Source organism: Scomber scombrus, chromosome 10 (genome assembly GCF_963691925.1).
Source record: "Scomber scombrus chromosome 10, fScoSco1.1, whole genome shotgun sequence".
Lineage (NCBI taxonomy): Eukaryota > Metazoa > Chordata > Actinopteri > Scombriformes > Scombridae > Scomber > Scomber scombrus.
Genome location: NC_084979.1, coordinates 25348700 through 25374108, shown reverse-complemented (window position 1 = coordinate 25374108; position 25409 = coordinate 25348700). Strand labels below are relative to the sequence as shown.

At 36.8% G+C, this 25409-nt stretch overlaps 2 protein-coding genes across 2 annotated transcripts; one reads left to right on the top strand and one right to left on the bottom strand.

The window, feature by feature from the left end:
- Positions 1-803: 803 nt before the first annotated feature.
- Positions 804-9729, top strand: letmd1 (LETM1 domain containing 1). The gene is made up of 9 exons (XM_062426467.1): positions 804-919; positions 2614-2768; positions 4491-4606; positions 5119-5201; positions 5366-5552; positions 6842-6943; positions 7045-7197; positions 7285-7381; positions 8101-9729. Exons 1-9 carry the CDS (start codon positions 804-806, stop codon positions 8175-8177), a joined length of 1086 nt encoding a protein of 361 aa, XP_062282451.1. The 3' UTR covers positions 8178-9729.
- Positions 9730-9832: 103 nt separating this feature from the next.
- On the bottom strand, positions 9833-20660 carry cd63 (CD63 molecule). Its single transcript, XM_062426468.1, has 8 exons — positions 20561-20660; positions 19619-19707; positions 14056-14244; positions 13863-13937; positions 13148-13246; positions 12774-12917; positions 10500-10583; positions 9833-10262 (listed from the first exon to the last, which is right to left on the bottom strand). The coding sequence occupies exons 2-8, from the start codon at positions 19682-19684 to the stop codon at positions 10197-10199; spliced, it is 723 nt and encodes a 240-aa protein (XP_062282452.1). The 5' UTR covers positions 19685-19707; positions 20561-20660; the 3' UTR covers positions 9833-10196.
- Positions 20661-25409: the final 4749 nt, after the last annotated feature.

The following is a 25409-nucleotide window of genomic DNA, read 5'->3' as shown; positions in this document are numbered from 1 at the left end:
ATTTACAAAATATTTAAAAAATATTGATTTCAAAGAATTAAAAACAGCAATATATGTATTCAGTAACATGTTAAATATTTAAAAAATGAGCAAAATCTTAAAGGTCTGACTTCAGATGTAACCCTCTTTCTAATCATCAACATTTTCATAAGTAACTGTAATTTAATTACACATTTTTTCTCAGTAACTTGTAACAAATCACAGTTACATTTATTTTGTAATTAAATAACATAATTTATGTAGGGTGGATTAGGGTAATGTGGGACATTGACTAATTTGGGACAACTAAGCTTTTTCTATTTGATAATTTTAAAGCTGAGTAGTATATGCGTACTGTGTAAGTTATATTGTTTAATATTTGTGAACACACTCGCTGCTAGTTTTTTAATCTATCTGATGAAGAAAGCAAAAAAACTGTAGGCCTACTAAATTAATTTATCACATATGGGTATGCACATTTCAAAATGTTTGGCAGATAAAGCCGCTTTGTATAAATCAAAGTATTTCTAAGCCTAAAAACTAGTGAAAATTAATATATATGCCATTTTCCTTTTGAGTATAATATCTAAAAAATGTCTACTGATTTAACAAGGAAACATCTTGAAGATTTCATAATGATATAAGGTGTTGGATAAAGTGGTGGATTCATGTGTAAATATGATACACAAATCAAAAATGCAAAAAAACTGCCCCACATTACCCTAATCCACCCTGCGCAGCATATATTACGGTAACTGGGGCGGCTGCGTACTACTGCAGCTCATGCGCGTCACCCGGCGTCATTACGGTAACCAGGCGGAAAGATGGCGCTGTCCTGCTCGAGCCTGTGCAGCCGTCTGTCTTTGATTCGGCTCTGTGGTCTCAGGGCCAACATCATAACCAATGGCCTTTATTCTCCCAGTGTGTCCCCACAGTCCAGGTATGTCTGAAACCCTCTGAGCTCCGTCAGTCTTCAGTGTTGACACGTTGTTTTGCTCACATCTTCTCTTGAATCCTAAGCTAAGCTAAGTTGGCTGCATATCTGATTATCTGCTTTTGCTCATCTTTACGTTTTTATAAGGACATTTAAACATATATATAATTTAATAAGAGTTGCCCAGTTTATATGCTTTTTAAATGATACTATTCTGATAAGTGTACATGTATATATAGCGGTGTTTTCTTTAATTAATATAGCTAATCAAGCTGAAATGATAAAGATTCAGGCTTAAAACTGAAAAAAGGTCAATTTCACTGCTTTCCCCTCCATCCAGATCATATTAAACCAGGTCTAGATCAAACACTACTTTATTAAGACTTGACTTAGACTGTGGAGGTCAACCTTGCAGACAGTGTTCACCTGTTACAAATATGGCTGTGTGTGTGTGTGTGTCCCTCATGTTTACAGCAGGTTATTGCATCATGTAGCATTGTGGTAATGGAGACATGGCATGGGAAGTGAAAGTGTTAAAGTTAAGTGGTTATTCAAAGCAAAGAGGGGATTTCCCAGTTATATCATAGCTAGGCTCAAGGTTTTTAAGGGGGGGGGGGGTAGTGCATGAAACTGTAAAACACTCTGCAGAAAGTTGATCTACTGGCAACAAAGCATGACCAGACAGAGCAAAAAGTGGCCACGCCATCTCCGAGAGATAGAAAAACAACTTCAACACAGATACAGAGTTTGATAAATAAAGAAACTCCAATCGGCAAAAGTCCTGCCAGAAGAAGGCTGTCTTGTTGTGGTCTCAGAGGAATTCTCAAGAGGGAGAAACAAGGACAGATGTTTGGGGTGAGCTCAGAAATACCAACATTTCACAATAAAAGCTTGAGATTTATGGCAGGAACAGATGGGTGAATATAAAGAGACGGACAGGAGAGAGAGAACATGGTGCAGTGTTTCCCACAGCCAAATGCATCATTCTGGTGCACTCTGAGAGCAAACTTAAGAGGATATATCTATAAAAAAATGGTCCTCTAAACTATTTTGTGGTTTAGTAGTTTAATAACTGGTTGTATAGGTATGAATGGTGATGACACAGCAAAAAGGTCACACCCACAAAACATGGGAAAGACATTTTTACTAGTTTTATTTCTTAAGAACATTTTTCAGTAAATATCTTTTTCTACATTCTTTCAAGTTCACGTTGTGTTTCTTTAAATAACTAAACTACAAATTCGACTATGGTGGGCCGCCACAATCTACGTAATTAATGGGAAATGCTGATGGTGTTTGGGAATATTAAAGTCTGGGGAGGTGTTTTGTCGACACCTGCTCCGAATTGACTCCACCCTGAGCGAGGAGAAGCACCGCTCCTTCCTTCACACAGACCTGCTGAACCCTCTGGTTTGCATCATTGTGGTGAAGGATTCATACTGCAGCAGCTTAATGACTCCAAACACACCTCAAAGTTTTGCAAGAACCACTTAAAGTCCAAAGAAGACCCACACCTTTTGTGTCTTGTCTCACCAGCCTCCTCCCACTACATGCACCTCCAGTTTTTAGATAAATATCATACAATATGGCCCATCTCTTGTATTAAAATATAAGTTATTGAGGATTACTGTCTACACCAGGGACTTCTGAGAAGTTATTCATATTCTCCTCTTCTTCTTCTTCTCCTTCTTTTTCCCCAGGTTGTCCCTGTGTAGATACTACTCGACGTCTAAAGTTAGGCGAGGTATCGGTCGATACGTCTCCTCCAGGCTCCAGTTGGCAAATGTCAAATATGAAAGTTTCCTCAAAAGAAGATTTCCCCGCTTTTATAAGCTCTACCACACTTTTATTCAAGGTAAGTCCACTGATACCTTTAGAGACTCTCTATTGTTATATACTGTAGATATTTTGTTAATGTTTTAAGTTGCGTCAGATATTTTTATTTCCTTTTAAAACTATGAACTGGTTATTTTTTATAACTGCAGACAGCTCGGCTTTAAATTGAATCTTAAATGTATTTCAGTACGTAGAAAGATTGTATTTAATTTTAGAAGCAGGAGCACAATGCCAACACTGAAGTTCACTTATAAATAGCTTCGGACTCCAGCTCCTCGTCTTTCTTAGCTACTGCACATCATATATATAATTTAGTTGAATTTTATTAACGTAATTAAAAGAAAGATATGTCCTTCTCCTGTCCTTCTCCTCCTGTGGATTTCAGTGTAAAGGAAACATTTTTCAGAGTGAGGTGAAGACTGACGTGAGCTTCAATAAAAGTCCATTAGGATTAAAACAGGTTAAAACAACTCTTCTCTAGTCCACTGTGCTTTATTCACCAACGTTTTCAGCTATCTGGCCTTCATCAGGGTGGTGCCTCAGGCCAACTTGGCTCTCTTGGCCAACTCAGATCTTTCTGCGCATGCTCTGCTGCGTCGACACTGTCTATATTCACGGCCTCTCCTGTCTTTTATTGGCCTTCCCACCCCCGACCCCTCAGTCCTCCACAGCAAAGCTACATACAGAGTAAACAACACTGTTCATGACCTCATACGTCCCTTTCTTCACACTGCTTCATCTGGGCGTAGATAAAGATCCTTGGCCTGAAAAACGAGCATGTTATGGCATGAATTGTGTCCCCTCTGTCATAGCATTGCTAAATAAAACACCCAGATGACTGTAACTGTGTATGATTGACTTACATGTGCTTATGTTTCTCTATTTATGTATTCATGTGAGTCTCTGTACAGACTGTGGCAACAAATCTCCTTGAAGGACAACAAAATAATCTATCTATATATCTAATATACATTTCACTGGTTCATCATATGACCAATAAATCAGCATATATATAAAACATCACAATCGATTTCTTCTTCAGGTTTATCGTATACAAAACTGAGATAAATCTAAATGGTCATTTAACTAGAGTATCTCATCTTTTTCACAATATCACCCAGAACATTTTACTTTTTCATCTCAAGCTGTCGATCAGTAAACAAGTAAATATTTATCTTCCAGTTCAGGCAGTCAAATTCTGTATTCAAACCAGTATTTCAAGGCCCAGCGTATTTACATCATTTCCATTTTTTAACATTCATGAATAATCTTAAATGATTACAAAGTTTATTTTTACAAAAAACAGGTTTTAATTTGAAAACAAACATGACTCAGTAAACACAGCAATCTCTTTTAGTGTGAAGGCTAGTTATAACATGGATCAATTGTTATTAAAATGAGTCAAAATTACGTAATTTCATCATTTTGTGGCATCACACACTGTAAAAAAACAACTTTTATAAAGGTCAGTGTGGGACAACACGGCTTAGCTCAGGAGCGAGGTGTTGTTGATTAAATTCCTCGACTCCTCCTGTTCTTATTTTAGGAGTTGTTGAGCAAGACATGAACCATAATCGCTCCTGATGACAGGCCAGCGTATTGCACATCACCACCTCCACCACTGGTGTGTGTGTGTGATTTTAGAGGCATGTTGTAAAGCACTCTGTCTTCAGGTTAAGAAAGCAACATTTCAAAATTTTAATGTCATTAACATCCTACTTTTATTATCGAGTTACTCTAGGATTCAAGTTACTTTTCCAAGACGCTAAAGATGTGAGCCGGATAAAAGTAAAGATGGGCAGTCAAAATCTGCAGGTCCAGGATTTACCGTACAGGGAGATGGAGAAACTCAGACAGGTGAGTCACTTTGCTGCAAGTGTCTCACCGCAGATGTACACACACACAGCACGAGGTATTTGACTCACATATAAGCTTGTTTTGTAAGTTATTTGCCTTTTTATACCTGTGTGAAACATGATGACAAATTAAACTAACTCTTTGGGAAATTAGGCCTTAACTTGACTGATTTGATAGATTTGCACTTCTAGTATTATTTTTGGGAGGTAAAGTTGACCAATCACATTGACCACTATCTCATTTGTTAATGGTAATCATACCAAAGTATAATAATTAATTTAACAGTGTCTTGATGTTTAAAACTGCTTCATGTATCTTTAAAATGCAGGAATCAACAGCGCATGGAATAGTTCATTACTGATGAAAGATTGCATACATTACAGATTAAATCTAATTAATAAAAGCCTTTGTGTGTGTTATTTTTAATTTAATACCATGCTATTGTTTCATTTCAGATCTGTAATGTTTGTAATTTGATAAGTTTTGCTTACTTTGAAACATTTGTCCCACAGTTTCGCAGAGACGTGATTAAGGCCATTCCTCTGGTGATGATCTCAATCCCGCCTTTTGCCAACTATCTGGTTTTTGTCTTGATGTGAGTTACTTTAAATTAACCATCTTCTGATTCACATTCAGCAAATCATTCTGAAACAATTGATAGTATTTATTTATGACCCTTAATTTCCCTGCTGATACATATTCTCCCATCACTCCAGCATTTCATGCGTCTCTCTCGCCACCTCTTCTCTTCACTGCCAGGTACTTCTTCCCCCGTCAGCTGCTCATCCCTCACTTCTGGACTCCCAAGCAGCAGGTGGAGTTTCGGGGCATTTATCATTCCCTCAGGGCACAGCACCACCGGCCAGTGCTCGAAGGGCTCGAGTATGTCAGCGGCCATGTCAAAGACGGTCAGCTGCAGAGTCGCCTTAAGGGCCTATGCGCTAAGGTCAGTGAACGCAACACAAACTCTTGGTGATAAAAACACTGTATTATGACGAGGAAAACGCTCAGAAGTATTAATGTTTAGTTTTCTCCTTTTTACACATTTTTACTTCCATATTTGTGAGCCATCTATTCAAAGCTTAGAAACGAAGCTCACTCCTCGATCATAAATTGATGTATTTTAGGATGAGGCAGACAGGTATTATTAGACTATTTATTTAAAAACAGGATCAGATATACAATGTTCAACATATGTAGTATTTGTTTTCTTCAGGCTATGGTCATATCATTTATCTAATTTCTATAGTTGGATATCTCCTGAGGCATCACATGTAGGCTTGTTCATACTTGGATGATGTTAATGTGTTGTAATGTTAGATGCTGGTGTGTTTACCTGCTGCAATGTTTGGTTTGTTGTTAATTAATGTCTTTGGATAATTCCCTTCGTGAGCAAAGAGTTGTGTAAAAGGCCAGACATGAAAATAAAACCATTCATTCATATAAACAACAACAACAACAAGGCTGCAACTAACAATTTCTTTTCATCATTGATTAATCTGATTATTTCGAGGTTAATTGATCTCTATAAAATAGTGAAAAAATATGACGGAATTGCATATATTCATATTTTCTCAGAGCCTGCATGGATGTCTTCGGTTTGTTTATTTTGTGCAACCAGCAGTCCAAAACCTAAAGATTTAATGAATTAGTTTACTGTAATTATTTTACTGTCACATATGAGAAAGAAAAGCAGCAAATTCTCACATCTGAGAAGCTGAAACTAGAGAATATTTGACTTTTTTTGTTTGAAAAATCACAGAAACAATCATTCGATTATCAAAATAGTTCCAAATGAATTGAGTGTTAACTAATCGACCTCTTGTTGCAGTTGTAGATCATTTATTGTACACTTAATGAACTGTTGAACAAAGTGGGCTCTTTAGATTACATTTTAGTTTGATGAATGAGTCTCAGTGTTGTTGGGATGTGTTGATGAACATTTTGGTTCTCTGCCATCAAAATAACGCTTTTAAAAGTTCTGTATTGTTTAATTTGCGCAGAACGTGGACACATACAGCTCAGTTAGGAGACCGTTAAGTCTTTGTGAATATAGCCTCGGATCATTTCCACCACAGTAAACCTTCAGTGTAAAATCACTTAAGCAAAGCTGTTAAAAACTGATTCTTGTGTGAAACCAGTTTTCCCTGTGATAACTAGTCTTAGTATAAAAGGACAAACCTGTATCCAGTGTTGCATGAAAATTTAATAAGTTGACTTTCTGTGTGTATACAGGTGCAAAATGGAGGAAGCCCTCAAGTGTCTGAAATCCTCGCTGTCCGACGGCTGTTTTCTGGACCTCCTCTGGGCATGAAGAGGATGAGAGTGGATCAAATGGTCGGTAAAAGTCACGCTCATTCAGTTGATGTGAAATACTTAAAAAAAAAAAAAAAAAGGCTCGGGCCAGAACATATTTGTGCTTTTCTCTCCGTCTTTAGAGACACATCAGCCCCCTGCTCTTCCTCACGCCTCGCCTCCCGGGCTTCCTGATTGGCCAGCGGCTGAACAGACACGCCCTGGAACTGCTCCAGCTGGACCGCGCCCTCAGCCGGCTGGGCGCTAACCAGCTGAATGACTCCGAACTCAGACATGTCAGTAGCTCGGAAAACTTCAGAATTTATGATTAATCTGTGTAAGTTGTGTGTTTTTATAAGTGAATCATATTTTTCTCTTTTTAGGCTTGCTTCTTTAGAGGGCTGAACTCTGATAGTCTGAGCACTAACGAATGCCGCGAGTGGTTATCTCAGTGGCTTCAGATGTCCTCCTCTTTGAAAGGTATTTTTTTTAATTTTGTGACTAATTTCTCTAATATTTAAAATTACTTCAACACTTCAAAATATGCTCATTTAAATTTCTTGCTGAGAGAAGATGAGAAGATCATTATCTCTTTTATGTCAGTGTGTTATCCCTCACATACTGTTCATATTCAGACTCTTCACAGTATCCGCTCATAATTAGTCTCCATCAGATTTCTGCACGACAAATCATTCATGAATACGTCATCAGTCACAGACGATAAACCAGATTAATCCTTAATGAAGAAGGAGAAGTCATCAAATTTCAGGCTAAAAGTAAGAAGCATTTAAAGTGTAGTTACAGCTTTCAAATGTAAAAATGGGTCAAATTTGACCCTGAACAGTATGTGAGGGTTAAATAAAGCTCCCAGCAGCTGGTTTAGCTCTGCCCAAAGGTCGCAAATTCAATTTACCAGCTTCCCTAAAGCTCTCAAATTAACATGTTATATCTTGTTTGTTTAATTTGCACAAAAAACAAAGTGTAAAACCTACAATTTGTGGTTTTCTTGTGGGAGCGGGGGGGAGTAAGTGCAGACAGAGCCAGGCTATGTCCAGTCTTTATGCTAAGCTAAGTGGCTTCATATTCATCCTACACACAAGGTATCCATCTTCTCATCTAATTTTCACCAAGAAAGAACAAAAAAAGCATATTTATTTTAAAATTTTAAGTAATTTTTCTTCTTTTCTCTTTTTTTGCAGACTCAGAGTTGTCGCTGCTCCTGCACAGCATTGTATTTCTCTCAGCCAACAGCCCGACCGGCTCCGACCGCCACTGACAGGAAGCCTGAGGCAATCTGCTGTTTTGCGATTACGCTCTATTTCGTGCACAACTGCGCGGCACAACTTCCTATAAGTTGTCAACATCTCCTTTCTCGCCAAGGAAAAGACAAAAAAAAAAAAACATTTTACAGCCGTTCTTGGCACGATTTTCAGGTTTAGGGAAGAAGAAGAAAGAAGAAAAAAAAAGTCTAAAACTTAAAAGCAGGTCTGCAGTAAAGAAAAAGATCTCATCGTAGGAGAGATTCTCCTTTTGCCAATTAAATCTGTTGTTAGTTGTGATAAACCCCACTAATATGAAGTGTCTGATACCACTGATAACACTCTAAGTTAACAAGATATCATTTACAGATATAAAAAAGGTGAACCGTGTCTTAATTAGGTCGTTAGAACTCCATACATTAGGTTAAAACATTGTAAGAAGATAATATTAATAATTATAAATCTTGAGTAGTGTAGTTCCCGTACTTGACAGCACGTGAAGTACTTAAACTGTGATGAACTGGACAAATATTTAGTGGTGACGTTAAGGTAATGTCATTAATTGCCCGTCGCTGTATCTCGAGCTCGTTACCACTTACAGGTGCACGCTTGATCTTGTTTACTTCAGAGCGAACACACACATTACGTTTCACAGCTACAGAAACAAGCAGTGAAACAAAGAGGACATCCTTAAAGTTCAGCAGTAGTTCGTAGTCAGTTCATTTTTTTTTTTTGCGTGTGGAATGACGCAATCGTTCGGACACATTCCATTCAAGAAAAAATACAGATTTAAAAAACAAGAAAAAAAGTCTTTTTTACGTTTTAACGTTCTCATCAAACACTGTACTGTATTTTCTCATACTTTTACCTCACTTTGTACTCTGCGCTTTTTTTTTTCTTTTCCTGACCATCAACATGCAGAAAGTTGTAAGCTAACATGTGAAGGAGAAATTTATTGGGTGGCAGTCTATAGAAGGATTTTGTAAAAATGCTGGTCGTGATTGAAAACAATTATTAGTGAAGGCACCTTTTTTTAGAAAGTAAAAGAAAAATGATGGATCTAAATAGATTGAGAGAAGAAGAAAAAAAGAAACCATTGATTACTCAATTGCAAAAGACATTCATTGTTATGTATGTGGCAAGAAGCTGAACTTCCTTTTATGGATGAATTTAATCCTCATAAACCTGTTTGGGGTGCGGCCCAGCAGCTCCGAGCTGTCTGAAGAGAGTTGTGATGGCACTTTATGTTTTGTTGTATTTGTTTACTTGATGTTTTTCTTGCTTTGGGAGCTTAAAAAAAAGAAAAATGGATTTATCCCCCCCCCCGGTCAGTCCGCACTTAAGCACTAAATTTCATTGAAGCTTTTTTGCCTGCTGCAGGGTGACGGCTCAAAGAGGAACTGCACATCCTACGTGCTGCTTTTTGTGTTGTACAAAAAAGGAAATGTCATATGCTTCCTGTGCCTTTTGCAAGGACAGGCACGTTATATTTAAATATGAGTTGCAAACTTATATTCTGTTTGGTTTTTCTTTTCTTTTTTAAAATACTTTTTGCTCGCTTACAAGCTTTGAATGTGATGCTGTGCCATATTATATACACACTGTAATGGAACTGTGTAATAAATTACCTGATGGTGCATTTATTGTGTGAACAATTACAGTAAAATTCACGTGTAATTTAAGAGTATTTAATAAAAATAGAAACTGGGAACCAGCAAGACATTTAAAAACTCTGCTCTGAACAGATCCAGCAAAGTTAAAAGATGTTAGAATTCCTCACAACCAAAAAAAGAAAAATATGTCACCGACATAAAAGTGTGAACGTTAATCTCTTCTAAGTATCATTTTGTACTTCTAAACACAAAAAGTATCAAACTGCTGATTGCCTATGAAAATATATACCAAAATCAATGTGGAGGGAAAATATATTGTTCTGTGCATTACAGTCGTAGTTATGAGACAAGAATATTGAACTGTTTCTCTAAATTAAGCTCCAAATTAAGTGACCCCAACGACCAACCCGCCAAACCAACCAATCACATGACTTCGTAGCCGCTGCGGATCCCTCTCATCAGCATGCAGGAGAAGACGATGCCCATTATCTGCAAGGAAAAACAGTCCAAATGTGAGAAGAAGTGGATAAAATCACCACAGTTTAAGAAGAATGTGTCTTTGTTTACTCTTTTCTTAAGCTTTAAAAAAGTGTGCTTCAGGGCAGAAAGACGTGACAAAGGTCTGGACAAGATCCCGTCTCGGTGTAAGGAAGTTAATGAAGTGGCCGGTCCGACTGAGTCATTCTTTGTTAATTCAACATGCCTTTGTTTACTGATGATACATACCTGCAGGAAAGCAATGACGAGTGCTGCGACTATCACCCACTGGATGTTTTTCTTCAGTAAAGCCTCAACAGCATCGTGGCAGCCCTGCATCAGAAAGAGAGAGAGAAGTTACACTCTTGTTCTTTGAGAGACACGTTGCTCAAACTATTACTTCTTTTTAACACTTGTGAAATGTTGACTTTGACTTCCTCATCGTTCGAGGATCCACACGACCCGGTGCTGTTTGTGTAACAACAACAACGGTCTTCTTTTCTCCTTTTCATTTCATTAAAACACCAATGTTTGGAAGCATATTAAACTCTTTTGACACAAACTGGACTTACAACCATAAAGCATTGTTTTTACACCAGATAAGATATTTTAGTTTAATATGTTATTTATGAGCTTTGCATGAACACATTTTAGAGCTGCACCAATTACCCGACTAAAAGAAAATTAAATCAACCATTTTATTAATTTATTAATCACTTTTGAGTCCAAATTCTCTTGTTCCAGCTTCTCAAATGTGTCTTGTGTTAATCTAACATGACATTTGAGTACCTTAGCTTGAGCTTTAGAGGACAGGTGTGTGTAAATTAGACCTTTCTGACTCATTGTGTGGTGACCGCCTGACACACGTACTGTCCGTGTGTGTACACACACCTATTTGGCACTCCTACTGGAGTCATGTCTCTGTTTGATATTTACTCTCCTTCAAGCTCCGGTTTGTTGTCGACCAGCTACTGTGTGAAATACTGCACAGTAGGACTCTTAAACTCAGTAGATGTTTGACTTTTACAGCAGGAAATTGCTCCCTTTGTCTGCCATTTAGTGCTGATCTTTAAAAGGAGTTTACACTGGGCAATGAACTAAGCGCAAACTGCTGAGTTGCACCTTATTTAATTACTTTTTTTTTTTCACTTCACACTTGAGTCAGGCTGATATATCATCCGATATGAGATCATGTCTGTTGATAATTAAATCCTGAGGTCACATTTGAGGGAATTTAGAAACGGTGTATCTATAACATGGTCTGTCAATGAATAGTTTGTCCATCAGAGAGCACTAGGGCTGCGTATCAGTACTCATTCTCTCTTTCTATTTTTCTGTACTTTGTTTTATTTTTGTTATAATTGGGTTGATTTTTATTTTATGTTTTAATGTTTCAAATTTCTATTATAATTGGGTTTTATTTATTTATCTTTTTAATTGTATGCTTTTATGCTTCCAATTCTTACTGTCAAATATTTGATTTCATGTTAAGCACATTGAGTTGCCTCTGGGTATGAAATGCGCTATGCAAATAAAGCTGCCTTGCCTTGTCTCAATACCTTTAAGGTATCGACTGAAATAAATCAGTACCAAGTAGTATTGAAACAACTCGTGCAATCAATCAAAAGGATACCTGCAATCGATCCTTTTTGCACCCAGAACTATAAAAATATGACTATTTGTGCGGACTTGCTCACAGCCAATTAATGAAGCGTTCTTCGATTTAATGCAACGTGTGATTGGTCCACTGCCACAGCAGCTAAAACCCGTCTGTGGTGGTGAAGTCGCGCTGAATTTGAGGTTAGCACCTTTTAGCAGTTCAGCAGCCGAGATGCCACCTAAACGCCCTAAAGTGTGGCTACACTACACGCCTGGTACACCAGATAAAAGCAAGTGCATAAAAGAAGTAATGGGTATCGAATGAAGTACTCAGTTGGTATCGGTATCACTTTCAGGGTACTTGGATTGGTATTTGTATTGTAAACGATACACAGCACTGAGGATTTTTTTTTTTTAAACTGAAATTTCCTGCTCAGTATGATTCTTTAAAAAAGCATTTAAGGAATCCTCCTCATAAATGTTGTGTGTTTATGTAAAAAAAAAAAACCCTCTCTATATATATATATATATATATATATATATCAGCTGGGCTCCACTTCAACCATTTGTTTGACTTTTTTTTTTTAATTGTATGTTTCCAATTTTTACTAAAATTGGGTTTTATTTATTTATTTATTTTTTAAAATTGTATGTTTTTATGCTTCCAATTCTTACTGTTTGTTTTTATGTAAAGCACATTCAGTTGCCCGTGGGTAGGAAAAGCGCTATACAAATAAAGCTGCCTTGACTTATTCAGAATGTTTTATTTGACAGCAGACAGTAAACGATGTCTGCTCCAGAGCTCCAGTAATCGGCACATATATCAGTTCCTCTTCTGACTAACTGGCTGCCAAATGTGTGTTAAACTGCACCTGCTGTTACCACTAGCAACCACGGGTGTCACCACATCCACTGCAGGTTTACCTTCTGGTAGACTTTGGCAGCATCTGTCATAGTCCCGATTCCACAGCTTGCAGTGACGTTTTTGCAGCACGAGTCAGGCACTGAGTTTCCAGCAGGTTTGAAGTGTTTCCAGTCGGTGGAGCTGTTCACACCGCAGCATTTCAACTGGAGGAGGAAACGGGTCAAAAATATTTAGTAAGGAAGTGCCAGTGATGAGGTATGGCAGCGATCACATGACTGATACGTAGTAAAAAGGGCATTTCGTGCTAACAGATGGTGCAAAGCAAAACAATATAGTGTCATGTAACAGCGGCCAACAGGATGCAGCACTGTTATGTGAAGGTGTAGTCAGACAAAAGCAAACAGCGAGTGTCAAGAGTTTACACTGAACTCACATCCTCCTGCAGTTTGTCCACAGTGTCTCTGAATTCAGCCGAGCTGTTGTTGTACTTGGTGATCATTTCAGTGAGACTGTCCTGGACCACATTTGAGATCTAGATGAGATGAGATGAGAGGAGAAGGGAGACACGACATGAAACTTAACACTCACTTTCTGCAGAGTTGTACTTTAAAAAGGGACCTTAAAAACAACAGTCAGGTGCCAAAATGAACATTAAAGCTGTTTTTCCTGCTGTAATCATTCCTCATGTTCAATACCGACCATTGTAAGATCCCTTCATAATAAACTTACAGTGTAAACGATGGAGGACAAAATCAACAAGGCTACTCCTGTGCAAATAAGCTGAGGTGATATGAAGCTTCAGCTGTCCAAATTATTCAAATCAAGTAGATATCTTTCAGTGTCAAAGTCCCTCTTTTTGTTATTATACTTCCACCACAGCTCAACAGGGAAACACAAAGAGGGAATCTGATGCTAAAAAGACTGTAAATGTGGGAATCTGATGCTAAAAAGATTGTAAATGTGGCAGATATCCGCTTGATATGACTAACTCAGACTGCTGAAGCCTCATATAAGCTTCAGATACACTTTTAAATGCATTTTTTCCTCAAATCGAGCCCTGTGGATTTTGCCCCTGATCCATTAAATTGTAATTCGAGAGGATCTTCTAATAGTCAATATGAACAGGAATGCTGTTTTAAGACACTCACTTTGTTTCTGAAGATGTATCCGGCAATGGCTGCAGCGATCTCAACAATGATGATGAGAGAGATGAGGATGGCAAACTGGGGAGAAAAAAAAATACACAAACTTAAACACATTAAACAGATTTTACACTCATGTTATTCATGAATCTGATCCACAACTAATTAAATCTTTTTAATCATGTTGTGATTGAGTTACCGTGGTGACCATGCAGTAGTTCTCTTTCCAGGCGCCACAGCAGCCGAAGAAGGCGATGAAGAAGATCACCACACCGATGCCGATGAGGACGATGGGAGCTCCCGAGGCCGTCGCATCACGGATCATGAAGGTTTTGTGCAAAGCTAACTGGACCAGTATTCCCACGACAATCAGTGCCAGACCGCATATCTGCAGAGGAAGACAGGAGACCAGTGATAAGGATGGATTCAGGGGATCGTTTCTTGATTCTTTTATCTGAGGCTTTGACTTTTTGAATAGCACAGAAAGGCTGTAATGATTATATAAGAAACTAAATACGTACTTGTGAAATTGAGAAAGGCGCGACCAAATACTTTGACACCATCAATCTGAACATGTGCTTTTTGAATTCCCATGTATATATATATATATATATATATATATACACTGTATATATCCTAGACTGACGAGGAACCATATATGGTTACTTCATGAAACTTCATAAAGATCATGTAATATACCCCAATAACTCTCTAGGCCATGGGTTTAAATTTTGAATTTCCAAGTGTTTCAATGACTGCTATACTATAAAAGGGTTAAACCTTAAAATAAAATTCACACTTAAATGCAGAGTTTTAACCCTCATACACTGTTCAGACCATCCACAGTATCCCTGCATAAATTAGTCTCTAAAAAACTCATTCATGAATACGTCATCAACACTCTACAAAAACTACATTTTTGTTTATTGTGGGTCACAATAGGAGGAGTCATCAAATGTCAGCCTAAAATTATAAAGTATTTAGTGTGTTTTTTACAGCTCTCAAATGTAAAACATGGGTCAAGTTTAACCCTGAACAGGATGTAAAGGGTTAAATACTCAACGCTTAAATTACATTTTTACATGTCTGAATTTTTTAATCCTAAAAAAAGATGAGAAATCAAACCACATAAATTCATAGTGATGTTTCTGAACAGTCAAAACATTTCAACTCAACAAATTCAGAGATATTTTAATTATCAAATCTTCCAATTACAAAATTCACCTGACTTTAAGACTCAATCCTGACTGTTCTTACATGCCTGGGTGAGTAAGCACTGACGATAAACAGATAGAGGGAAGTTGTGATAGTCTATCCGGTTCCTGTATGCAGATGTAAAATGAGTCTGCGATAAACCGAGACGTCCGTGTGTCACCGTTCAGGGCGCGGTGACACAAGAGGAGCAGCTTATTGGATCCTCTGCAAACAACCGTGTGGGCGAAGTGTTTGACCAGGATCGGCCGGGATCATATACTTAGTGCTAAAGCAAATATTACAGAGTACATTGCCCGTCCTTCATTTTTACAACAGGGCAGTGTACACATAAAAAAGGTGGTGATCTGAGGTCAAGGGGGGAGATTTAATCGTTAAAGCTGCAACAAATAATCGATTAATTAATTAATCAGTTAACTAGTAAATTAAGATTTGTTGATTTTCTCTATTTTACAGCTTGTACACTGATTCTTTTTTAAGTGCTTGCTCATGTGGGAGTGTTGGGTCTCTTTAATTTAAATATATGTAAAGTGCCTTGACATTACTTTTGTTGTGATTTGGCGCTACAGTATATAAGTAGAGACTGACTGATTGATTGATTGATTATCTTTCGGTGTTTGACTGTTGGTGGAGCAACATAAGACATATAAAGTTGTCATTCGGTGCAGTGGGACATTATAACTAACATTTTTCGCTATTATCTGACATTTTATGGACTAGTAATTCATTAATCCAGAAAACTATGTGATAAAGTGTACAGTGTAAAAAAAATACTTAATGTGAAATTAAACCTTAATTTTGAGTGCTGGTTTGACAAAATAATCAATCTGTTGGCATCATTTTGGGCTTTTTAATAGTGTGATTTTAAATTTTAAAGGTCATAGTTAATCAATTAATCGAGAAAATAATAGCCAGATTATCAATAATGAAAATAACAGTCAGTTGCAGCTCATTTATGTAATTATTTAAGCTTATATGCCAAACATTTACTCACTCAACTGTGAAAATATTCGGCTTTTTTTGTTTTTTGTGATATTAAACTTAACATCTTTAGATTTAGAATTGTTTTTTTTGTACAAATCAAGCAATTTGATGACATTTGAAACATCTTAGTTGATAAATGCACTGAGAAAAATGATTGTGAGATTAATCCCTAACGGAAAATCATCATTAATCATTATTGTGACTCCACTGTGTCTGAGCTTTTACTCTTATTAAAGACGTAAGTTTATCTCTAAAAAAGCAGAACAGGAACAACAGTGTTGTTTATTGGCGCCATATTTCTTCCACATTAGCTGTGAAGAACTAGGATGTTCACATGAAGCCAGTAACACAATCCCCTTTTCAGCGCTAGCATAAATAAGCACCTCGTCAAGCTATGGACTCATCTTAAAAATACCCACGCTGTACGTAAATGATGACGATTAATCATCGATGAGGCTGTGTGGGACGTCACGGGTCAACTCATAGATAAAATAGACAATGGAGAGAGGAAGAAACTCACCACAAGACAAGAAATCCTGTAAATGCAAGTGACTGACTGTTAATGTGACTCAGAGACATTATTGATATAATTAATCTAATCTGCCTCTTATTCCAATTTATCTTTTAGTTTATAAAATGTCGTAACGGTTCAACAGTAACCAGTCCAAAATGTTAATAAATATGAAAAAATATTAAATGAATCATCATAAAATAACAAATATTCCCATTTGAGGAGCTGAAACCATCAAATGCTGCTGATAAGATGTTATAAACTCATAATGCTTCGGTGTAATTTGAGAGTCAGGCTATATTTACTCTGTCATTCACTCTTAATGTACTCGACACCGAGCAAAAAACAAACATCCTGACGGGAAGTAGGCATAAATCCAGACAGGCTTTACTGACAACTCTCTTTCTTCATTGAATACCAAACCTTTCTGTATCAGTTTTTTCTTCATCTATTAAAAGATAAATAAATAAATAAAAGGAAGCAGCATAGTTGTGTTGCTGTTAAAACTGCAAACGAACCTGGGAACAAATCTCCCGGACAAACTGGTCTTTCTACTCTTCGGTGCTTTAGATTTACTGTTACGCGTGTCAAGAAAAAACATAAACAAAACAAACAAAAAAATCCCCTAAAAGGTTTTACACCCGTATGAAAAGCTGCACCTTCAGTCCTGCTCTGAGTCTGTCTGTCTGGAGCTTTTATTTCCGACGACCGCAGGTTGTTATGTTATCCCTGTTAAGCCCGCGCTGTAGCTGACGACCTCTCCTTGTTGGCACCACCAATGTAAATATTTGAGCAGGAGTCAAATAGGTGGCTGATGGCCGACGGAGGGAAACATAAAAAAGGAGTGAACAGAGCATGTAAAAACAGAGCAGAATAAAAAGTGTTTATTCTGACTGCTTTTATATATTTATTTCCTTTGTCTTGATGAATATGTTGATATACAGGAAATAAATCTGCAATTGTTTTCATGCTCAATTAATCAGAGCTGCAACAATTTGTTGATTAATCAATCAATTACCGACTATTGAATTAATCGCCAGCTATTTTGATACTAGATTTATCATTTTGAGTCATTTTTTAATTTAAAGAAAATAGCAAAATTCTCTGATTCCAGATACTTAAATGTGAATATTTTCTGTTTTTTTTATTCTTTTATGACAGGAAACTGAATATGTTTGGGTTGTGAACTCCTGGTCGGGACAAAAAAAGGCATTTGAGGACACATGCTTGGATTTTAGGACGCAGAATTCAAGATTTCTCACCATTTTCTGACATTTTATGCACCAAACAACTACTGGATTAATCAAAAAAATGAAATTTTTAAGCAAGAACAACTCAAATTCACTAATTCCAGCTCCCTTAATGTAAATACCTTCTAGTTGTCTTAGTTTTTTTGTTATATGGTGATAGATTTTGGACATTTGAAGACTGGACTTGTGTCACCTTGGACTACTTTCTCTAACTTATCTAACTGAGAATAAGGAAAGTAATTTTTTGTTGCAAGAAATGCAGATAAAATCAGCTTTGTCATTCAGTGCTTCCTCTTCTCTTGGGTGAGATGATTAACTGAGTGTTACACAGTAAACAAAAAAAAAAAAAAACAAAGTTTTAAGTGGCAACGTGTCAGTAAAGGAGGCGGAAAAAAAATTTAAATGGGGGAAAAAAAGAAAAATGGATGAATCACATGATACTGTTACACTTAAATCTGGTCATAAGATTCAAATTCCTCCATCATCATCTCTTCCTCTGAAGCTCCCAAACACACACAGAGTGAGAAAGAAGTGCAAACAGGTTACATCCAGGAAACAGGTTGGCCAGGATATTTGAGATAAATGCCTCGTCCTTGTGCTCGTGCTCGTCTCCCCAGTCACACTTCTGTTCATTTAATATTAACTAAACATGTGAGTCAGGCAGCGAGTGTCCAGGAAGAATAAATGAAAAGGAGGATGTCAAAAGTTGTGTGTGTGTGTTTTTCACTTCACTCATCAGCTGATTTTATACATATTATGACCTTAAAGTCAGAGGCGGGGAAACAACACCAAGAATTCATGATCAGTGAAAGTCAAAGTGAGAGAGAGTTTTGAAACAGGTCCAGAGCTGTAAATATTTCCACCAGCCAACACACAACAAAAGAAAAGAGAGAGAGATAAGCTAATTTATCTCGATAACATAAATCACCAGTGGTGGGAGATTCAGATCTTTTGTTAAAGTGAAAAGTATCAAATCAGCAATGTAAACATACTGTAAAAGTCCTGCATGAAACATCCTACTTAATTAAAGTAGATAAGTATTATCAGTAAACTGTATTTACAGTACTGCATTAAAAAGTAGTGATTTGGTCCTATCAGGCGCAGCGTGTTACTGTTGTAGCTGCTGGAGGTGGAGTTTACACTACTTTATATACAATTAGCTATTTTAGTCCAGTGGTTCCCAACATAGGGGTTGAGGCCCCTCCAAAGGGTCACCAGATAAATCTAAAGGGGTCGTGAGATGATTAATCGGAGAGGAATGAAGTACTGATACACAAATGTGTTTTCAGTTGTTGGATTCTTTTCTCTAATATTTGATTTTTGGTGAAATATTGGATCATTTGAACATTTATTAGTTAAAGTTTAGAGGGAAAAATCACTATTTGGAGGAGCTGTTAACAACTCATAGACATCTGAAATGTGAGCCCGACTACACACTGCTTTTTTGTAAGTTGTCTTTAACAATGTGTTGTAGTTTAAAAGCTTGTTATATTATCCATTGTGTCAAATCTTCATCTGAAAAGTAACTAAAGCTGTCAAATAAATGTAGGTAGAATGTACAATATTTCCCTCTATGAAATGTACTGGAGTTTAAGGTAGCAGAAAATAGTCCTTTCTCCACCACTGCAAATTACACGGACATTTTAACGTGACCTTATTTCCTGTTTACTCTCCGGCTGCTTAAAAACTTCTTGTTTTTGGTGGGTTGTAGTAATTTTTAAGCCTTTACAAGCTACCTTCACTTCTTAATATGATTCTTTTTTCTTGATGGCAAAACATTGCAAGGCTACAGCTGCGGTACTCACCCAGAAGATAAAGTTGAAAAAGAAAAGCAGGAACTTGACACATTTCATTCCCCCCTCTACACCCATGGCTGCTGATGAGGATCGATTTCCTGCATCGAAACAAAACACATGAAAACAAAATTAGTTAGTTGCACTTCATGGAGTAGTTTTTTTTCTTTTTCTTTTATATATATCAAACACACACAAAAAAGATTGAACTGTGTGCACAAAATTACATCAGCTGTAACATGAGCAGCAACAGCAGCATACTGGAAGATCTGAGTCACTTAAAGAGGAAAAGTGATTAAGCTTTTAGGAATAACATAGGAATAACAAATACAGTAGTGTTCGGTCAAAGGACTAAACAAGCAAAAATGTTTTTTTTAAAAAGCCTCCATTGTTAGACTGAATTAATCACTAATCCACACATATTACATGTTTTTTAATGTGGGTTTATGTTAAGTTTATACTCACTTATTTTAATGTTTACAGTGCTCTATCACAAACAAAAGGGCAGGGCTGCACTGTTTAAAATAACCAAATTAAGCGTGTACAGGCCTAAAAACAACACATCGTCTGGGCCATTAATGGGGGGATTAAAAAACAAAAAAAAGTGTATTTTTTTAGAGAGAAGAGGAGTCCGTGCAGCCCGGGCCCGTTACTCATGGCAACAACACCAGCTCTGTCCCTAGTTAAATTAAGTTACCAAATTATCAAACAACAAGCAAGTTCACAGTTTAACTACGTTAGTCTTAGATAAACAAAGATACGTTGGTTAGATGTTTATCAAAAGCTGGGGGAAAAAAACCCCATCCTCCTTTCTTTCTTTCTTTTTTTCTTTTTAAACGTACACTTTAAGTTAAGAAAAAGGTCTTTAAACGCATCATTCCAACAAGTTCAGCAGGAATGGTTGGTGAGGGGGGGGGGGAAAGAGTAGTTTTTTAATAGTTTTTTGAGGCCTACCTTAGTGGAGAAGTCCGTGAAGCCAACGTAGAGAGGCGAAGACGACGAAGTGTGGAAAGATTTTGGACGGAGAAGCTTGTGCCCGTGTGTAGTCCCCTCCCTTTTCTGTCTGCCCCTGTCTGCTCTCCACCTCCTTCCCACGGTGCCTTCACGGACTCCTAGTTAACAACACAGCTTTATCCTCAATTTCTGGGGTGTAGTCAGCTGCTAGTTCACACAAAACTAATGTCCCTTTTTTTAATAGATTAGCCACATAAATCCGTGTTAAACCTTTAACCTGTTGTCATCCAGTAAACTATGTAACATGTAATGGCGTTACCTAATTTAATTATAATATAAATGTAACTTGGGGGTCACATCTGAGGTCAGGCTTTTAAGATTCTGCTCATTTTTTAACCCTTATATAGGCAAGGTGCACCAAGAGATACAGACTTTTGACACCCTGTTAGAAGCATGATTGGTTCAATTGTATGTGCCTTGAATTAGTAGAACTGAGGTTTGTGGTAGGCCTATACTTTGATAGAAATGATATAACTCAATATAGAAACTAGTATGTGGGATATGAATGACCAGAGAGAGCAAGAATGTTCTCTTTTTTAAATAAAGCATTCAGTTCTTTAGCATTATGACCATTTTATACCCTAATAGGGACAACATATCTTGGAGGCGATACAACTAATACAAATCCAAAATTTCAAAATATTTTAAAAATAGATTTATGGAAATGTTTAATTTAGGTGCACATGATATAACTAGGATTACATTTTTCACATCTCATTTTCCACTCCTGTCTGTTAAAGTGTTAATATGTTGCTGAATACATATATTTATGTTTTTATTCTTTGAAATCAATAATTCTTTTAATATGTTGTTAATAAATCATGACATGGGCTGAAATGGTGTCACAGTACCAATTAATCCCATGCCAGACTTTTGACTTTTTTCATAAAATATCTTTATTGTATATTCCAAAATTTATATGAACTAATGAATACATTTTCAAATGAGAGATAAATCTTGTTTATAAGAAATAATCTCCCTTATAAATCATGTCAGTATCCATGAAAAACACACCTGAACTTAGATATTGGTGGCTTGTACACTTACACCAACAGTTGAAAAGTAATCAAAAAGTAATCAAATGTAATACGTTACATAACTTTGATGAAGTAATTGAAATAGTTACATTACTTAATTTGTAACCTATTACATTTCCATTGTAACCTTCTCAAACCCTGTCTATACTATAAATGAATTAGGAAATTGTTTACCAAGGTAATTAATCAAGTAAGAAGTAATCAGAGGAAGAAATAGTTTTCTCATTGTCTTTCATTCAATTGGACTTCTGTTTGGAGCCAGAATGCAGGTTTACGTTACTTCAGCCATGGCTTCACATTTTCAGACCTGGAGTTCCCATGCCACCATCAGAAATCAGATTTAATCTATTTCCCAATGCTTTTGGTTGGAAATAATTGCAAAACAATGACTAATAAAGGTCTTAGTGGCTGCTATTCTGAAAAAGAACATGACATGGGGGAAGCAGCAGGCAAGCGTTGAATGTGTTAATGGATTTATAACAAATGTCAACAATCAGTGTAAAGCTAAGAAGCTCGCACTGTGCTTATAACATGAATATCATTTCTACAATTGTAATGAAATAATTGAATGAACATGTTCTTGTAGCCTAATGTAAGCATTATTTTACATCAAATGTCACTGTCTCATCACAACAGGGCCACAAGAAGCAAACAAAGAGTTAAAAGCAACAGTTACCCTTCAGATAAAATGCCAATAAACATGTTTTTATAGCATAAATGATTAACACAGCTTAACTTCACAGCCCTTAATAATGAAATATACAACAGTGCTAGGAAACATTGTGACATATATGAACCTCCACCCAATCATTTTTAAGGATGATTCAAACTCTGTTGCATTTGTGGTAAATGAATCATTGTGTCAAAGGCCGGCCTCTGTGAGACACCCACTTCTGCAAAAGCTTCCTTCCGCTGAATAACTGCCTCCTTTAGCCGAATTTTCAGAGGTCTCAAATGACACTGTGACCACTCAATTTACGTCACAATGCAGGAACTAATTTATATGAGCTTTCGGAGGGAATCAGGATTAATTCAAATCTAAATGAATGCGCAAATCAAATTTTACAAAGTAAGCATCAATACTAAGGAGGCAAACTAAAAGGAAACAACTGGTGTGTAAGACTGAACAAAGAGAACTTGTTGCTTAAAGTTATGGTCATGTGGTGAAAGTCACAAGTCTTTGTGGATGTTGTGGAAGAATTCATTACTGAAAACTAAAATTTCTACGGTGTCAACACTCTCCAGCCAGTTGATTTAGACTAAACAGTGTCTTTAAATTAAGATGAAAGATTTGTTGTTTGTTATTTTCTCTCTAATTCTTGATTAAATAATGTAGAGACCTCTGACTCAACGTTGCATGTTCTCCTACATCAATGTCTGTTAATGTTATCTGACTCAACGTTGCATGTGTTCTCACGGTAATGCTGTTAAGGTGAATGGAGCAGAGCAGACAAAATCGTTGAACTCAGTTAGTCTCGCTGTGACTCTGTATGCTAACTGTACAACAAGCGTATCAAAAAGCAAACACCTGAGTGGCCCATATCGCTATGCAGACCACAATGAGCCACTAATAACAGCTTGACCTGATTTACTGGTTTCCTGCATTGGTGACCAATGTATTAGTCTAAAAATAATGTAATGTTCACTTTTACTAGTTTATGACGTCATCGTGTGTTATTAAGCAGAAGGGTTCAATTTAACTTTCTTTCTCTTTACTACTCCAGCTTTATTTTATGCAGATTTCTTACATACAGTCTATGATGCAGATAGATATTTAAAGCTGTGGCCATACATTGGTATCAAAGTGGAAATGCACCCTCTTGTGGTTTAACTAGACATTGCAGTATAAGCCACATACTGTAGGAGACTAGTCATGTGTTCAGTCTGAGTGTTATCAAGTCAAATAAGATGCATACATTTCGCTTTTTAAACCACACTGAATTTGAGTTAAATGTGCATTTGTCAGTGACACAGCAGCAAATTAGGTCATCAAGCTTCAGGATTCACACATTTAGTAAAATAATAAAAGTTGTTTTGTTTGAACTCAGCACAAGTTGCAAAATTAAATGGGGTCTAAGGAGTGCCATAAAAAAAGAGTAAATCTTTAAAATAATAAGAAAATAAATATTTAATATGGTAATTCATATGCAACAAATAAATAATAACCCCAACCCTAACCCTTTTCAGTTCTGTGTTATCTGGTTTATTTGTTTATTGCACTCTTTATCTTATTTCCTTGTGGAAGTCTTATTTTCTGTGCTTTTATTTGCCTGATTTCACTTGATTGTGGTGCTGAAATGTTTTCATTTTGATTGTCCTGTGTAAAGCCACCTCTAATTTGTGCAGAGGGCTGAGGGGAAAAAGATAAGAGGCTTTAAAAAAAAAAAAAAAGCTTTCAAGTAATGAGAGCCCAATGTCTGTAATTTTATTTGCATGTATCTGATCTTCTGAGCTTCTTATACGTTATCACAAGAGAAAATAGAACAAAATATGACAAACTAACCACTTTTTACAAACTAATTGGTCACAAGTGACATTGTTCTCAGTAATATATAATCACTATCAGGGCATCTGTTTGTACATATGTTAAAAAATCTGCACACAGAAGACACTTCCAGGAAAAGGATCAGGTGTCACTAACAACAAAAACAATGGCTACGACCCATTGCGTGTCCCAGTCAGCCATCACAGTGAGTATGCAGAAATGCACCGAAACTGAGACGAGTAAACAGAAAACATAAGTATATCTGCTGTGAAAATTGTCTGCTGATGTCTCTTACAAAGCTGTCATTGTCCTCAGGCTGATGGTGTTTCTTCTAATTATCCACAGGAGGGAGCTGCAGGGTTCAATCTGTGTTGGGTTTGTGGAGAATCTGTTAAATGCAGAACATGCATATTGTTTTTAAACCTACACTCTTCTAAAATGCTTTTGGTATATTTGGCAGTAAATATTTCCAATTTCCAAATATATTTCCAACCTAGGATTGGTGCCAATTCAACCAATAATAACCTTTGATTGTTCCCCCCTGCTGAATTTGTTACCTTATTTAAATACATTGCTATTCAGCTGACATTTGGTCTTTGCTGAAGTTGTATCATTGGGAAAAACTTGGATTGATTGTGAAGATGAAATGTGTCTATATATGTTTACATTTTCTTGCCATGATCCTTTAGATGTATTACTGTCCCCACTGTTTACATTCATAGCAGTGTTTTTATTGGACAAATCCAATGTTACACCTTCATTTACAGTAACTAATGCTCCAGCAGCTTGTGTATCTCTAGTTGTACTGACTCCACCAATGTCAAACTACAGCCTCCTCTTGTCTGCACAGAAGGTACACAGTTTATCTAAATAGTTTTCATCTGGACAGCACCCAGGTGAGTTACGAAAAGCACTTACAGACACTAATTACAGCCACATTAGATTATTATGTAATATTTCTGGTTTACATAATTGTGATACTGTGATGTTTGGCCAAGCCTCTCTCCAACAAAGGATTTAAATCTGAAAGAGCTCAGTATAAAGATCACAAACAAATAACAGGCTAAATGACACACACTTTCATACTGTGCCACAGGATTTTAGAAAATCTGAATCCAAAGTCTCCCAGCAGACCCCCCCCCCCCCCCCACACTTAAGCAATATGTTTTAAAGAAATCACAAGAGACAATTGTATCTCACAAAATGTTGTTTTAAAGCCTTCACTACATCAACTCAAACGTATTTGCTTAAAAGTCAAGTTTAAGAT

Bases quoted from the DNA above. Each gene is read 5' to 3' on its own strand.
- letmd1 (XM_062426467.1), top strand. From the start codon at position 804: ATGGCGCTGTCCTGCTCGAGCCTGTGCAGCCGTCTGTCTTTGATTCGG. The intron at 4,607-5,118 runs GTGAGTCACTTT...TTTGTCCCACAG, and splicing joins AGATGGAGAAACTCAGACAG to TTTCGCAGAGACGTGATTAA. The intron at 5,553-6,841 runs GTCAGTGAACGC...GTGTGTATACAG, and splicing joins TTAAGGGCCTATGCGCTAAG to GTGCAAAATGGAGGAAGCCC.
- cd63 (XM_062426468.1), bottom strand. From the start codon at position 19,684: ATGGGTGTAGAGGGGGGAATGAAATGTGTCAAGTTCCTGCTTTTCTTT. The intron at 12,918-13,147 runs GTGAGTTCAGTG...TTCCTCCTCCAG, and splicing joins TGGACAAACTGCAGGAGGAT to TTGAAATGCTGCGGTGTGAA. The intron at 10,584-12,773 runs GTAAACCTGCAG...TTTCTGATGCAG, and splicing joins CTGCCAAAGTCTACCAGAAG to GGCTGCCACGATGCTGTTGA.